At 41.5% G+C, this 14825-nt stretch overlaps 1 protein-coding gene across 4 annotated transcripts in view; it reads right to left on the bottom strand.

The window, feature by feature from the left end:
- Positions 1 to 457: 457 nt before the first annotated feature.
- LOC138161827 (zinc finger protein 624-like) overlaps positions 458 to 14825 on the bottom strand; it is a 26588-nt gene continuing 12220 nt past the window's right edge. For 3 of the 4 annotated variants that reach the window (XM_069088793.1, XM_069088795.1, XM_069088794.1), the window contains 3 exons: positions 13371 to 13497; positions 12980 to 13075; positions 458 to 5840 (listed from right to left, as the gene is read on the bottom strand). In XM_069088793.1, the coding sequence (XP_068944894.1) occupies positions 4543 to 5840; positions 12980 to 13075; positions 13371 to 13497 (1521 nt within the window). In that variant the 3' untranslated portion in view covers positions 458 to 4542. The remainder of the gene's footprint in view (positions 5841 to 12979; positions 13076 to 13370; positions 13498 to 14825) is intronic. The other variant, XR_011168478.1, reaches the window with a different exon arrangement.

Genomic DNA, 14825 nt, shown 5'->3' with positions numbered 1-14825 from the left:
AAAGTGGGAGGAAGCAGAGAGAGGGTGTTTGTTAAAAGTGTGTCCTGAGTCTCTGGCCTCACTGTCTCCCGGACAAAGACTCCCAGATCTTCCTTTGTGAGCATCCTTGAGAGGTTAAAGGTCCCCACACCATTCCCCTACTGCTGGGCACCAGCGACGACTGCTCCAGGTCCACTTCACAAATGAACACCAGCTAGGTTTTCAAAAGGGCAGCTTGGTGGTTGAGTAGATAGTGCATGGGGCCTGGAATCAGGAAGATGTGAGTTCAGACACTTGGTGTGTGACCCTGGGCATGTCACTTAGCCCCGATTTGCCTCAGTTCTTCATCTGTAAATTAGGGACAGAATGGAGGAGGAAATGGCAAGTCACTCCAGCAACTTTGCCAAGAAAACCCATGGAAAAGTCCACAGGGTCACAGAGAGCAAGACACAACTGAATGAATGAACAACCACAAAGCTTTTACACAGGGATATTTAATGATATAGCAATAGTTGAAATACAAACATTCCCCTGCACATCCTCTCTCCAGTACCAGCTTGGTCCCTAAGGAGAGTGAAGGCAGTCATGACCAAGCTTCAACACAACATTGGTCCCACCCAACCTCACATCCAAAAGGAAGGCAGGCCATCACTACTGCCCAGATCTTGTCTCAGCTGCTGCTGGACTGGCTGGGCACAAAGCCTGGCACAGACTCTGAGTGCCTCATCCCCTGGCCTTTTAACACTCAAGAAGTCATCACCTCCAGTCTCATTCATCTCTAAGGCAGAGAGCCAAGGCCATGTGTCTGCCAGGGATGAGGAAGGTCTGAGGCCTTTTCCTTACAGCACTGCCTCCCTCTTCCTGACAGAATGCTCTCAGGCAGTAGGAAGTCACCAGAAGAGAAGGGCCTTTTGGATGCTCCCCATCCTAAGTTCCAACTAGGAAACCAAAATGGCTTCTCTTCACCTCATGGTCAGCAGACCACAATGAGTTACAGAAAGTTTACACAGGCTCCAAAAAGCCTTTATAGATGACAGTGAGATAGGACCTGTGAATGTGTTGTTCCCTGACCTTGGAGAACATGAAGAAGACAAAGAAATGTGCCTTCCTGGTCTGTCAGCAGCAGGAAGACGTGGGGAAATGAGGAAGAGGAGAATGATCAGTGCCAGAAATCTGACCATCTGGCTCTTAGAAACAGAGCAAGCCACTCTGTTCATGAATGATGCTTCCTGGGCTGACGGGTGTAATTGGGGGAGTCCTTATAAAATGGTTAAAGGGCATGAGAAATGACTAATGCAGTGGCTGTGTGGTAAACAGAGCTGAGCAGCTTTTCTCCTGCACTCAAGGGGCTGATGAAGCTGTGAATGTAGAAATGTGTAACATCTCTACAAATAGAAAAATCTCCTAAGGGCTGAACTTCCTCATATACAAAATGACTGTGTTGAACATAATGGCTTATAGTTGTCCAGTCATTTCACCTGTGTCCAACTCAGCGACCATTTTGGGGTTTTCTTGGTGAAGATCCTGGAGTTTATTTTACAGATGAGGAAACTGAGGCAAACAGGGCTAAATGACTTGCCCATAGTCACAGAGCTAGAGTCTAAGGCCAGATTTAAACTCGGGTCTTCCCGACTCCAGGCCTGGCACTCTATTCACTGTGCCACCTGAATATAATGGCAGATATGGTCTATTTGGGAATAACCATGCTATATGACTTACAACTCTGAAAGACTGCCCAGAAGGTCACCCACAATGAAGTTAGCCCATGAGACTCCAAAGCCAAGAAGAGGGTTAGTAAAGATGTACTTGTAAGACATCACGAGGCTCTCCTAATCAAAATTAATCTACAAATATATAAAAGAAAGGCCCATGTCTGGTGTCATAACACTAAATATGACCATTCACTCTCTCCATCTCGATAAATCTTATATGCCCTTATCATTCTGTTGGAAGCACTGGTATGTCCAGAGCACAGCCCTACTTAAAGGGAAGTGGTTATACTCCTCATGTGGGGACTAGAGGGGTCTCACTTTTTTCCCCTGGAAGCCCTAAGGAGTGGAGGGGTGGACCATGGTGCAAGCGACGGACTAAAGGTGGGGATGATCCTCACACTCTCCACAAACCCACACAGGTCGATTTTCCCAGGAACATAATCAGTTTCAGATGCCCATAGGAAGGTAGGCCTGTAAACCACAAGTCAGTTTTCTGATCCTAACAATGGTTTCAAGCTTATCTTAATTGCTATTAATATTCTTTCAAAATATGTCTGGACAGATGGTCCGAAAAGTATGAAGCTACTGCACGCTCTCAAATCAATGTTTCACACGGGCAGGATGCTGCAGAAACTCCAAACAAACCATAGCAAAGAAGATTTGAGTAATCCCATGAAGGAGCTGTCTATTTGCAGGCTGGGGTGGACAATTTCTGGAGGAAGGCAAATGGGAGAGAAGCCAAGATGGTAGAAGGGAGGGGGAAAGGGGCCAGAGGGAGTCACATGATAAGATGTCCAAGTAAGTATCCGGTTCCTTTTTATTCTTGCATCTTGTCGTTATACTTGATTTTATTCTTCCCTTTTGTTTTTTCACAGACTCATCTCTGCTTAATGCTCCACCCCCTTGCAACACTGAAAAACACTTAAGGAAAGTCAATCCACTGGAGAGCCATGACAGAAATCAAGTTTAACCTAACGGTGGCCACCACACACCAAAATTAAGTTTCAAATAAACACATAGGGTGCATGTAAAAGGCCATATTATAAACAAACTGCTACAGGGAAGGAACTATTTTTCACTATAACAGGGAGATTAGACAAGACATCAATCAATGATTTGGAAAAAGATACCGCTGCTGATATGCTCTTCAAATTTGCAGATAAGAGGGTGGCTAGGTGGCACAGCGAATAGAGCACAGGCCCTGGAGTCAGGAGGACCTGAGTTAAAATCCAGTCTCAGACACTTGACACTTACTAGCCGTGTGATCTTGGGCAAGTCACTTAACCCCAATTGCCCTCCAGAAAAAAAAAAGGCAAAAAAAAAAAAAACACAGCTGTGAAAAATAATTGGGGATCCTATTGGACTGCAAGCTTAGTGTGATGTGGCAGCCAAAAGAAGGTAACATGACTTTGGGCTGCATTATGAGGGGCATAATTTCCAGGAGATGACGAGGCTAGCGTTTTCTGCCCTCATCAGACCTCATCTGGAGTACTGAATGCAGCTGTTGGCACCAAGTTATTTAAGAACACCGATAAGGTGGAAAGTATCCAGAAAAGCACTTAGTAAGCACTTAGTACGTGTCCGGCACCTGCTAAATGCTTTCAAGTATTCACTCCTTTCATCTTCACGACAATCCTGGGAAGCAGGTCTTACTATTATTGCCACTTTACAGCTGAGGAAATAAGGCAGACAGCTGCTCAGTGACTCGCCCAGGGCTGCACGGCCAGGAGGATCTGAGGCTCGAGTTACGCTCATCTTCCTGACTACAGGCCCAGTACTCTATCCACTGCTCACATCAGCTAGAATCTGAGTTATGGGCCACATTAGGTCACGACATAAGAATCAAGGGAGAGAGATGGACGTGGAGAAGAAAAGACTCAGGGAAACTGTGATGGGCGTTTTCCAAGTATTTGAAGGCCTCTTCATGTGGAAGAGGAATTAACCTCATTCTGTTTGGACTCAGAGGAAAGAAATACAGGAGACAAATTGAGACCCAATGTGAAGAAAAGACTCAACAATTGGACCTGCACAAAAGTGGCACTACCTCAAGGCGATGGGTTCCCTCTCTTTGAAGGGTCAATGTTACAGTGGGAATTCCTTTCTTTTATGGATTTGGTCTAGATGGCTGCTGAAGTCCCTTCTGACTCAAATTTTATGCTGCTGTATAGAGGTGAACAATTGCAAAAAAAGAGGCAACTTTGATTATATAAAATGGAAACATTTTGCATAAGCAAAATCAATCCAAGTAGACTTAGAATAAAAAGTCAATGGGGCAGGGAGGGGAACTGAAGCAAACTTCTCAGATAAAGCATATTCAAGATCTAGTCCAACCCCCTCATTCTGGAGATCAGAGAACTGAAGACCAGTAAGATCAGGTGACTTATCCAAGGTCATACAGTTTATGTTACATAGATGAACTCTGAACCCAGGTTCTCTGAGTACAAAGGCCATTTCTCTTCAGTGTGAATGTTTTCATGCTTAGTAACGTCTTCAGACAACCTGAAAGATTTCCCTGTATTTATCACAAATGGATTCTCTGTAGTATAAATTCCACTTGGTGCAGGAAAATGATCATGCTGAGGAAAAGCTATACTAGTTACATTCGAATGTCATCTCCAGTAGAAAATCTCACCTTTAATTAAGTTTTCCATGCTCTTGTAAAATTGCCCACATTCATTACTTTCAAAAGGTTTCTCTCCAATATGAGCACTTTAATGGTCAGTAAGAGTTCCATGCTGTTCCAAGGCTCTTTACTACAATCATTAGATACAAAATCTGTCTCTTTAGCATGAAATTTCTTATGCTTAGTAAGGTATCCACACTACCTAAAGAATTTTCCAGGTATATTACATTATAAAGGTTTTTCTACAGTATGACTTCTCTTATGGGTAGCAAGGTCTCCACTCCACCTAAAAGCTTTCCCACATTCACTACATTCAAAGGGTTTCTCCCCAGTATGAATTCTCTTATGTGCAGTAAGCTTTATACTCCTTCTAAAGCACTTCCCACATTCATTACATTCAAAAGGTTTCTCTCCAGTATGAATTCTCTTATGCACAGTAAGATTACCACTCTGTTGAAAGGATTTCCCACATTCATTACATTCAAAAGGTTTCTCACCTGTATGAATTCTCTTATGCTTAGTTAGGTATCCAGAACACCTAAAGGATTTCCCACACTCATTACATTTAAAAGGTTTTTCACTGGTATGAATAATCTTATGTTTAGTAAGGTATACAGAGCACCTAAAGGATTTTCCACATTCATTACATTCAAAAGGTTTCTCTTCAGTATGAAGTCTCTTGTGTCCAGTAAGGTGTCCAGGTTGTTTAAATGATTTCCCACATTCATTACATTCAAAGGGTTTCTCTCCAGTGTGAATTCTCAAATGCTTAGTAAGGTCTCCACGCCACCCAAAAGATTTCCCACATTCATTACATTCAAAGGGTTTTTCACTTGTTGGACATCTCTTACATTTTGTCAGGGCTCTACCACACCCAACAGATTGCCCACATTCACTATATTCAAAGGGTTTTTTCCCAGTGTGATTACTCTTATGTTCACTTAGGTCTCCAGACCAGCTAAAGGATTTTCCATATTCATTACATTGAAAGGGTTTCTGTGCAGCATGAATTACTGGATCATTCATAAAGGATGAGTTGCTGCCAAATACTTTTCCACATCCATACAATTTTTCTTTAGTATTTTTCTTTGGAGGTTGAATAAGGTCTGAATGGCAACTCAATGGCTTTCTGCCTTTCTGATACTCATAAACCTTTTTCTCAGCTGAGATTCCATTCAGTTTACTTTTATCTAAGCACTGTTTGAAGTTTTTTCCATGTGTATCACATTTATGTAGACCTTTCCCCATAAGAACTTTGTGTTGTGGAACCAGGACTGACTCCAGACCAAAGCCTTTTCCAAAGGCATTCCTTATCTTAGCATTAAACTTGGAAGCTTTCCTGTGGATGACTTTCACTTGCTGGGATTGTTTTTCATGTTTGCCATTCTGTTGCTCTAAGTTAATATCACACTCCCACACTTCTGCAAACTTGGAATCCCAGGGATTCTGTAGTGTCTCTCCCACAGAAATGGGGAGCTTTGGAGCTGCCTCTGCTGTTGCACACCTAGTCTCTGAACTAATGTTCTCTGAAAGAAAGAGTAAAAATGTGAATATATGCAATATTTTCTGTGAGGAAAATGCTCTATAATCAACTCGAGATTCTGTTTCTTCTATCAAAGGAAATCATCGACAATCTAAAAGTTGTAAGCTACTTAGTAAAAAGCATAAGGAAGGTTACAAAGTGTGGTCTCCATGTGTTAGCCTTCCATCAAGGATCCTAGACTAAAGGAGTTCTATTTGGGAGCACAGAAAAACTAATTGTATATTTCAGTACAGAACTACTGTTGATCATCTTTAGAAAAATGTTTAAATTATTTCACATGCAATCATTTTTTATTATACTATGTTATGGAATTTTGTTTTATCCCATAAAATAAAAATAAAATAATTTTTCTAAAGTAATTGGTGTTAAGTAACTTGCTCAAGGTTACACAGCCAGTTATTTTGTGTGAGTACTAAGTTTCTGAGGCTGAACCGATCCCGGGTCTCCCGACTCCAGGGCCGGCGCTCTTACTCACTGCACCACCTGGCCGCCCCAAAATAAAATAAATTTTAAAAAAAGAAAGAAAAAGGTCTAAACTTTCAGTAAAGACAGATAGGATAATATCTGGTAAGCTGAATCTTGATCAAAATTGTAAAATCTAAAAACTGAGGTTTTCAGGCTGTTAGGAAAGAAAATGTTGACCACTAAGACCCATTATGAGTATATTAAGAACAATCTTTAAAAAAAAAAAGACCTTTTATCTTAAATTAATAGAATATCTTGACTGGTTGATTACTGAATGATGAAGTCAATATTTATCTGAATTTCAGCAAAGTATTTGACAAAATCTCTCAAGGTAATTATTTGGGCAATTTAGAGAAATATGTGATGGACAAAAAGTACAAGTAAGTAGTAATTATTTAAGATATCCCCAAAAAGTCTTGAGAGGGATTGCTGAGAACTGTGATGAAGGTTCTCTGGTGTAATGTTTTAGGACTCTATCATTCAACACATTTATCAATACCTTCCAAGGTTTTCATGTAGCTTAGTGAGGCACATATCCAGTCTCAAAGCCAGTAAGACCTGGGTTCAAGTCTTGCTTCTGACACATACTGGCTATGTAATTCTGGAACTCCGGGGAGAGTTCACATGGCCTCTAAGTGCTTCAGTTAACTGCCAACCTGAACTGGTAGATGGAGTTTGCTCAAGACTTCCCTTAACCAATAAAAGCACAGGTTCTGACTCTATTCCTACCTAAGAACATATGGAAGGCAAGCTGATCATTTCTATAAATGACACAATGTTGCGTGGGATAACTAATACTTATAATAATAATATAATAATACTTACATAGCACCTACTATGCAGATGTGCCAGGCACTGTACTAAATGCTTTGCAAACATTGTCTCACTTGATCCTCACAAAATCCTGGGAGGTAGAAGTTATTAATATCCCCATTTTACAGGTGAGGAAGCTGAGGCAAACAGATTTTAAACAACTTTCCCTGGCTCACAGAGTTAGTAAGTAACTGAGGTCAGATTTGAGCTCAGGTCTCCCTGACTCCAAGCCCAGCACTGGGTTCACAGAGCTGGTTAGCTGCTAATGCAATAGACGACTGAATTAAGATTTCAAAAATCTCCACTACTAGAAAAATAGGCTATTAAAATAACCTCATAAGATTTAACCAGAACGTACCCCGTAGTTAGGTTCAAAAAATCATCTAAATTAGTACAAGATTGGAGAGCTATGGTTGGATGGCAGGTTCTGTTCTTTTTTTTTTTTAATTTAAAAATTTTTTAAAGCAATCGGGGTTAAGTAACTTGCTCAAGGTTACACAGCCAGTTATTTCTGGGTGTGGTGCTGAGTATCTGAACCCGGATTTGATCCAGGTCATCCCGACACTGGAGCCGGTGCTCTTACTCGCTGAGCCACCTAGCCTCCCCTAAGCAATTGGGGTTAAGTAACTTGCTCAAGGTTACACGGCCAGGTGTTTCTGGGTGGGTGCTAAGTGTCTGAGCCCGGGATTCGATCTCCAGGTCTTCTCAACACTGGAGCCGGTGCTCTTACTTGCTGTGCTACCTGGCCGCCCCGGCAGGTTCTGTTCTTAAGTTTAATTTGAATGAAACTAACGTCATATTCTGTGACCATTAAAAAGATAACAAACACATACAGAATCAGAGACAGAAAAACAGGAGGTGGGGGGAGAGAGAGATTGAAAAATGAGAGGATAGAGACAGAGACAGAGAGAAAGAGAAAGATGTCCTCTTCTGTCTGTATGCATGCCCCAGAAATTAAAAAAGCTGACTGTACTCTGTTCTACTTAGACCACATTTAGAGCTTAGTGTTCAGATCTGGGTACCATATTTTAAGGTGGGCAGGAACTTATTATAATGTGTCCATGGGGACAGTAGCAAAATGGTGACTCGGCATCTGGGGACCAAAGCAAACATGTTTAGTTTGTAGAAGGCTTGACAAGGGATAGGAAAGCTATACTGTCACATAGAAGAGAATACATTAACTCTGTGAAGCAGAGGGCAATACTGTGCTTTGGTTCCCCAAATTATGTTGACAGGTGTCTATGTAAAGAACACGTCCAAGAAAAGGCAACAGAACCCAGATGGGAAGCATAGAGACAAAGCTACCAGAAAAGTGCAGCCACAGACCAGAAAGCGGCATCAAGTGAAAAGTGATGTTGTTGACATCTACCATGTGTCTCTTACTCTGTCACTTTAATGTGACAGATAATCACAGAACTTCAGAGCTGGAAAGGATATCGGCCATCACATAGTCCGATGAAGATGCAAAAATAATCCCCAGTGTGGTGTACCTGACAAGTGGTCGTCTGGTCTTTGCTCAGTCACTCAGTAAGGGGAAACCGCTCCCTCCTGGGGCAGCCCATTCTATACCTGGGTAGTTCTAACTGACAGAAGTTTTTTGGTTTTATTGTTTTGGGTTTTCTTCCTGACACAGACTAAATTGGCCCTATGTAATTTCCACTCTTGCTGCCAGTTCTGCCTTGAGGCCCAACAGAGTCAGTCTACCTTTCCTGTGAGTACCTTTCAAGTATTGGAAGACAGCTACTATGCACACCCAGCCTTCTCTTCTTCAGGCTACACATCCCCACTTGCTTCAGTTAATCCTCCAATGGCAAGGACTCAAGATTCCTCAGTACTCTGACTGCCCTCTCCAGCTTTCCGCCACCTCTGTCATGTCCACAAGGAAGCACAAGGGCACAAGGGTCTGCAGGGGGAAGTACAGCTCAAGATCATCTATTGTGTACTTTTTCTGAAGCCAGGACCCTCACTGCTGCCTGAGACCACAGGAGAAAGCCAGGCAGCAGAGTGCATAGAGCACTGGACTAGCAATCACTGAGACCCAAAGCGATATCCCACCTCAGACACCTACTAGCTGTGTGACCCCGGGTCGAGTCACTTTCGTTTTGTTTGCCTTCATTTCCGAACTCTAAAATGGGAATGATAATAACACTTGGCTCCCATGGTTACTGTGAAGATCAACCGTGTAACTTGATCACGTGTCTTCTTACTGCCCCCAGGAGAGAATAAGAACACTTCCATTAGCTTTTAAAGCCCTATGCAGCCTCACCCAAACCTACCTTTCCTGCCTCACTGGACATTATTCCCTCTTTCATACCATTATTCATCGAAACTGGTTCTCTCTGTCATACATAAAACTTCACTTTGTGACTCTGTATCTGCAATGGCAATCCCTTCACGCCTGGAATGCCCTCCCCATTTACCCCTGCTCCAGACAGTCCCTATTTATAACCCTGTCTATCTCTCCACCCAGACAGAAATAGATACACATAGAGATGGCTATATTTATGTGTGCATGTACGCATGTATATGTAATAGAAATATGTGTGCATACACATGCATGCAGATTTGCATTAAACTTTGTGTTTGTGATGTGTACAATTTTATATATACTTGTTCTCATCTTCATTAGTACAGAGACTCATTGTAAGTAGGGATTTTCATTCTTTATATTTGTATCCCTAATGCCTAGCATATGGCAAGCATTTAACAAATACTTGTTGATTAACTGATATAGTTAGAGGAAAAAACAGAAAAATAAATGAAAGCTACGGGAGAAAGAACCAGAAAGGGAACTAACAGCATGGCATAAGAGGTTTAAAATCTTACCCAAGCAAAAGACTCCCTGAAAATCAGAAGTTACCGATGCCATAAGACAAGAATTATTAAAAACAAAGTCAAAAAGGCAGGCTGTAGCAAAAATAACTAACCCAGAAAACAGACTGAGGAGAGATAATTTAAGAAGCATAGGACTACCTGGAAGCCGTAAACAAAAAATGAGCCTGGGCATCACATTTCTGATATTTTAGAACTAGACGGCAAAGTGGAAATACAAAGAATCCACTGGTTACCTACTGAAAGAAACCCCAAAACAAAAACTGCCAGGCAGGGTGCTAAGTGACGAGGACACAAAAAAGAGGCAGAAGGCAGTCCCTACCTTCAAGGAGTTCGCAATCTAATGAGAGAGGGAACAAGCAAATATGTACAAACAAGGTATCTACGGGATAAAAAGGAAATAATTAAGAAAGAAAAGGCATCAGAGAGGCTGGGAAAGGCTCCTGTAAAGATGGGGATGTTAGTTGGGAAGCCAGAAGGTATCAAAGAAAAAGGACTATTGAGGAGTCACAGTTAGGATCACACAATATCTAGCAACCTTCACTACCCTGTGGAACACAATACTCCAGAAGGCAAAGGACATAAACTTACAACCAAAGTTAACTTACCCAGAAAAACTGAGTGGGAATCCTATGGCAGGGGAAAATGGGACTTTAATGAAATAGAGAACTAAAGCAGAGATAAATAAAAACTATGAAATAAAAAAAATGAAAAAAAAAAACCTACGAAATACAAACACAGGGGTCAAGAAAGACGAAGAGGGGGCAAAAAAAATTGATCAACACAACAACCAACCAGGATTCCAGAGGGTTCATGATGAAAAATGTTACCCACTTCAGGACAGATGAATCCAGGGGACAGGGTGACACATTATTTGGACATAGCTAAAGTGGGAATTTTTAATGCTCGGCCCATGCTGTAACACATGTAACACATCTGTTATAAGTATTTTGTTTTTCTTTCTTTTTCAATAGGGAAAGGAGAAGAAGTTTCATTGAGAAGTTAAAATTAAGTTTATTAAAACAAAGGTAAATTGAATTAAGCTAAGATTAAGAAGGAAATAGTTAAGGAAATTATTAATTAGTTAATTAATAGTTAATTAGGAAAAAAAAACTTTACAGCAAGTTCCTCTGATAAAGGTCTCATTTCCCGTACAATATAAGGAAGTGATTCAAATGTATGAGAATTAGAGCCATTCCTCAACTGATAAATGGTCAAAAGATATGAACAGATTTCAAAGGAAGAAATCTGAACTATCAATAGTCATATGAAAAAATGTTCCAAAACACTAATAATTTGAGAAATACAGGTTAAAGCAACTCTGTGTTTCCAACTCATAGCCCTTGACTTGACAAAGTTGAGAAGAAAAGGAAAATGGGGGGCAGCTAGGTGGCACAGTGAATAGAGCACCAGCCATAGAGTCAGGAGGACCTGAGCTCAAATCTGGCCTCAGACACTTGACACTTAACTAGCTGTGTGACCTTGGGCAAGTCACTTAATCCCAACTGCCCTCCCCCTCCCCCCCAAAAAAAAGAAAGGAATAAATGACTTGTCCAGGATGACCTAAGCAATACATAGAAGAAAGGACCTGAGCCCAGGTCTTCCTGTCTACCAAGGCCAGCTTTATCTAGTGGACCATAAAGCCTACATAAGATGAAACTTCCTAGGGATAAATATAGTCTTAATCTTGGTTTTAAAAAGCAACCTTCCATTTATAAGATGACTAAACAGCAGTTCATCCAAAAAAGATATGGGGATTTCAATGGAATGAAGGAAAGGAGAAAAGATCCATATGTACAAGAATATTTTAGCAGTCCTTTTTGTTGTAACCAATTACTAGAAACAAAGTGGTGCCCATTAACTATGGAATGGTTCAACAAATTATAATATGTAAATGTTCTAATAAAAAATACAAAATGTTGCTTTATAAAAGGTTCTTTCAAACTTCCATTATCTCCCTTATCACCTCTAACTCCTAGAATCCAGGACTTTCTTTAAGATTCAGCTCAAGTGCCATCTTGGTATAGATGCGAAATCTTTGCTCACCTCTCACCTTTCTGAATCAATGAACCAGTTAATAGAGAGCTCTCATATTCAGCTTTCTGCATAAGTTATGCATGCCCCTGACAAATATAATAAGCTCCTTTGTATGCCCAGAGCCTGGCATATAGTATACACTTAATAAAGACATCCTGATATGAATTTAGTAGAAAACAAATGACTCTGAACTCGGATAGGATGAGCAGAAATGTCAGGAGCCATGAAGCAGTGGAAACAACACAGGACTCGTTGTGATCAAAAGCCGAACAAGAGTTGTGTTCGGCTCCAGGCTGGTAGGAATGACAATGAGAAATTAAACAGTGTCCTGAGGAGGACATTAAAGATAGGGAAAAACCATCAATTCCCGCCAAATGAAGAATGGCTCAAGGAAAGGCAGTGATCTGACCCTCATGTGCGGACATGCCAGCGGTCTTCTCGTATCAGAAAGGCTGTCAGAGAGAAGAGAGACTAGACCTATTGTGCTTACCCCAAAGGTCAAAGCTACAGGTGGGAGGTGCAAAGAAACAAATTTCCACTTGATGTTAGGAAGAACATGACTAATGACTATGAGACTTGTCCAAAAATAGAAGGAATGGGCTGCCTTGGGAAGTAGTGGGTTCTGACTCACTGAAGGTACTTATGCAAAGACCAAACAATTGGCAATTATGATGATTTTCCTTTAAATATTCCCTTCCAATTCTAAGATTACATTTTTAACTTCAGCTCCCAGGATCTGTCTCCTATATATTAAAAATGGTGGAAATTATACCTAAGGTTCTGTCCAGAGCTAACATTCTGTGATCCAATGGGAACTGGTTTGTTGGTACTAACATAGAAAATTACTGAACCTGATCAGAGTTGAGCTTTCTCCTCGGGCTTGGGAAAATCTTAGGAGAGCACCTGGTCAAATATGAACATATACCCCTGAATGACCAGAAGACAGCCACTATTCTTTGCAGTGACATCACCCACCTGGAAAGGTGTCTCCTAGGACAGCTCTCTGTGGAATCCATGGAGCTCCTCCTCTCTCCAAATGGGAGATAATACCTGGTTTGTTAACAGCAAGCCCTGCTCAGGGGAAAGAAATGGGAAAGTGCTTTGAATAAGGTCTCTCTGGATCCCAGTTTTCTCATCTATGAAGTAAGGGTTTGGGATTAGTTAACCTCTAGGGTCATTCCTTCCAATCTAAATTTGGGATGCTGTGAGCCCCAAAAAGACACTTATCTAGAACATCTGCTCATCAAACCACCTGAGCCCACAGAAGTGAGCTGAGCACCGGAGACACCACAAAGGCTCTACTCAACACAAATGTGAAGATATCCCAATAAGTAAATTTGGAGTTAGAAAGGAAAGCTGTCTTTACCCAGAGAGACAAGGTTCCTATAGTTCTCCAGCATCACATCCCTGAACAAGTTCCTCTGAGCAGAGTCCAGTTGTCTCCACTCCTCTGGAGTGAATTCCACAGCCACATCCTTGAAGGTCACTGATTCCTGAAACATCAATACATTCCTCTTCACCCAGAGATCCTCAAACATAGGTGCTGGGGGAAGCCAGAATTTAACCACAATTATCTTTCATAGCAATTCGGGGTCTGAAGTATATCTCACCTCTACTTTGTAACCTCCCTAGTTTCCTTCAAGACTCAGCCTAAGCAACACCTCTGGCAAGACTACTCTGAACCAGTACCCCCTCCCCCACCCCTGGGGAAATTGGTTTTTATTCACTTTGTATATATCCGGTATTTACTGTGCTCATAAATGTAAACGAATAGAAAGCAAGAACCACAATGGCTCAACAGGCATTTACAAGCACCTATCTACCCAGATAGGAGGAATACAAAAATGAAAAGGAAAGAGTCGTTGCTCTCACTAACACACGAGTTTTAGGTGCTATCCTTGAAGGTGGAGTCTATCAGGGAGTGTTACCCAACTACAAAATGAATACAAGAAGGTACCGTGTTTCCCCGATAATAAGACACTGTCTTATTAATTTTTTTGGACAGAAAAACACCAGAGGGCTTATTTTCAGGGGAGGGGTTATTTTAATGAACATTGACAGCAATTTTAATAAACAGTTAAATGTGAACAAAAAAATGTACCAGCAAGCAAATCACTGGGGAAGAACAGGATGACGTGCTCACTGCTGCAGCTCTGATTGGATGATTGGATGCAGCTCGGAGCGCGGCGTGCGTTTCACGGGGGGGGGCGGTGCATACAGAGGGTACTGTAATGTAGTGTGTAGCGCAGGGGATCACCTTCACTACAGTAGCAATCTCAATAGGGCTTATTTTCAGGGGAGGGCTTATTTTAGAGGAATCTTACACAGTAAGGGGAGGGCTTATTTTCGGGATAGGTCTTATTATCGGGGAAACACGGTACTAGCAGCTACAGATGACTGGAAAAGGCTACATGAGAGAGATGGTATTTGAGCTGAGTTCCAAAGGAGGAGAGGAATTCTATGAGGCAGAGATGAGGAGGGAGTGCATTCCAGGTATGGGGTACTATACAAAAAGGAGTGGAAATGGGAGATGGAGTCCTGTATAAGACGAACGTAAAGGCTAACTTGGTTGGACCAGACAGTATACAAAACATATAAATGTCCAGGAAACAAAGGTTGGAGCATGGTGGTAAAGAGATTTCAATGTGCCACAGCGGAATCTTTATTTGATCCTAGAGGCAATAGAAAGCCAGGTTCATAAAACAGGGGCCTAACATAGTCATAATTATTCTTTGGGAATGTGGAAACTGGATTGGAGAGAGAGAGAGAGAGACAGAGAGAGAGAGAGAGAGAGAGAGAGAGAGAGAGAGAGAGAGAGAGA

Source organism: Petaurus breviceps, unplaced genomic scaffold (assembly GCF_028583685.1).
Source record: "Petaurus breviceps papuanus isolate PSGF00001 unplaced genomic scaffold, PetGlider_PUasm1.0 185, whole genome shotgun sequence".
NCBI lineage: Eukaryota > Metazoa > Chordata > Mammalia > Diprotodontia > Petauridae > Petaurus > Petaurus breviceps.
This window is presented reverse-complemented; position numbering and strand designations above follow the sequence as displayed.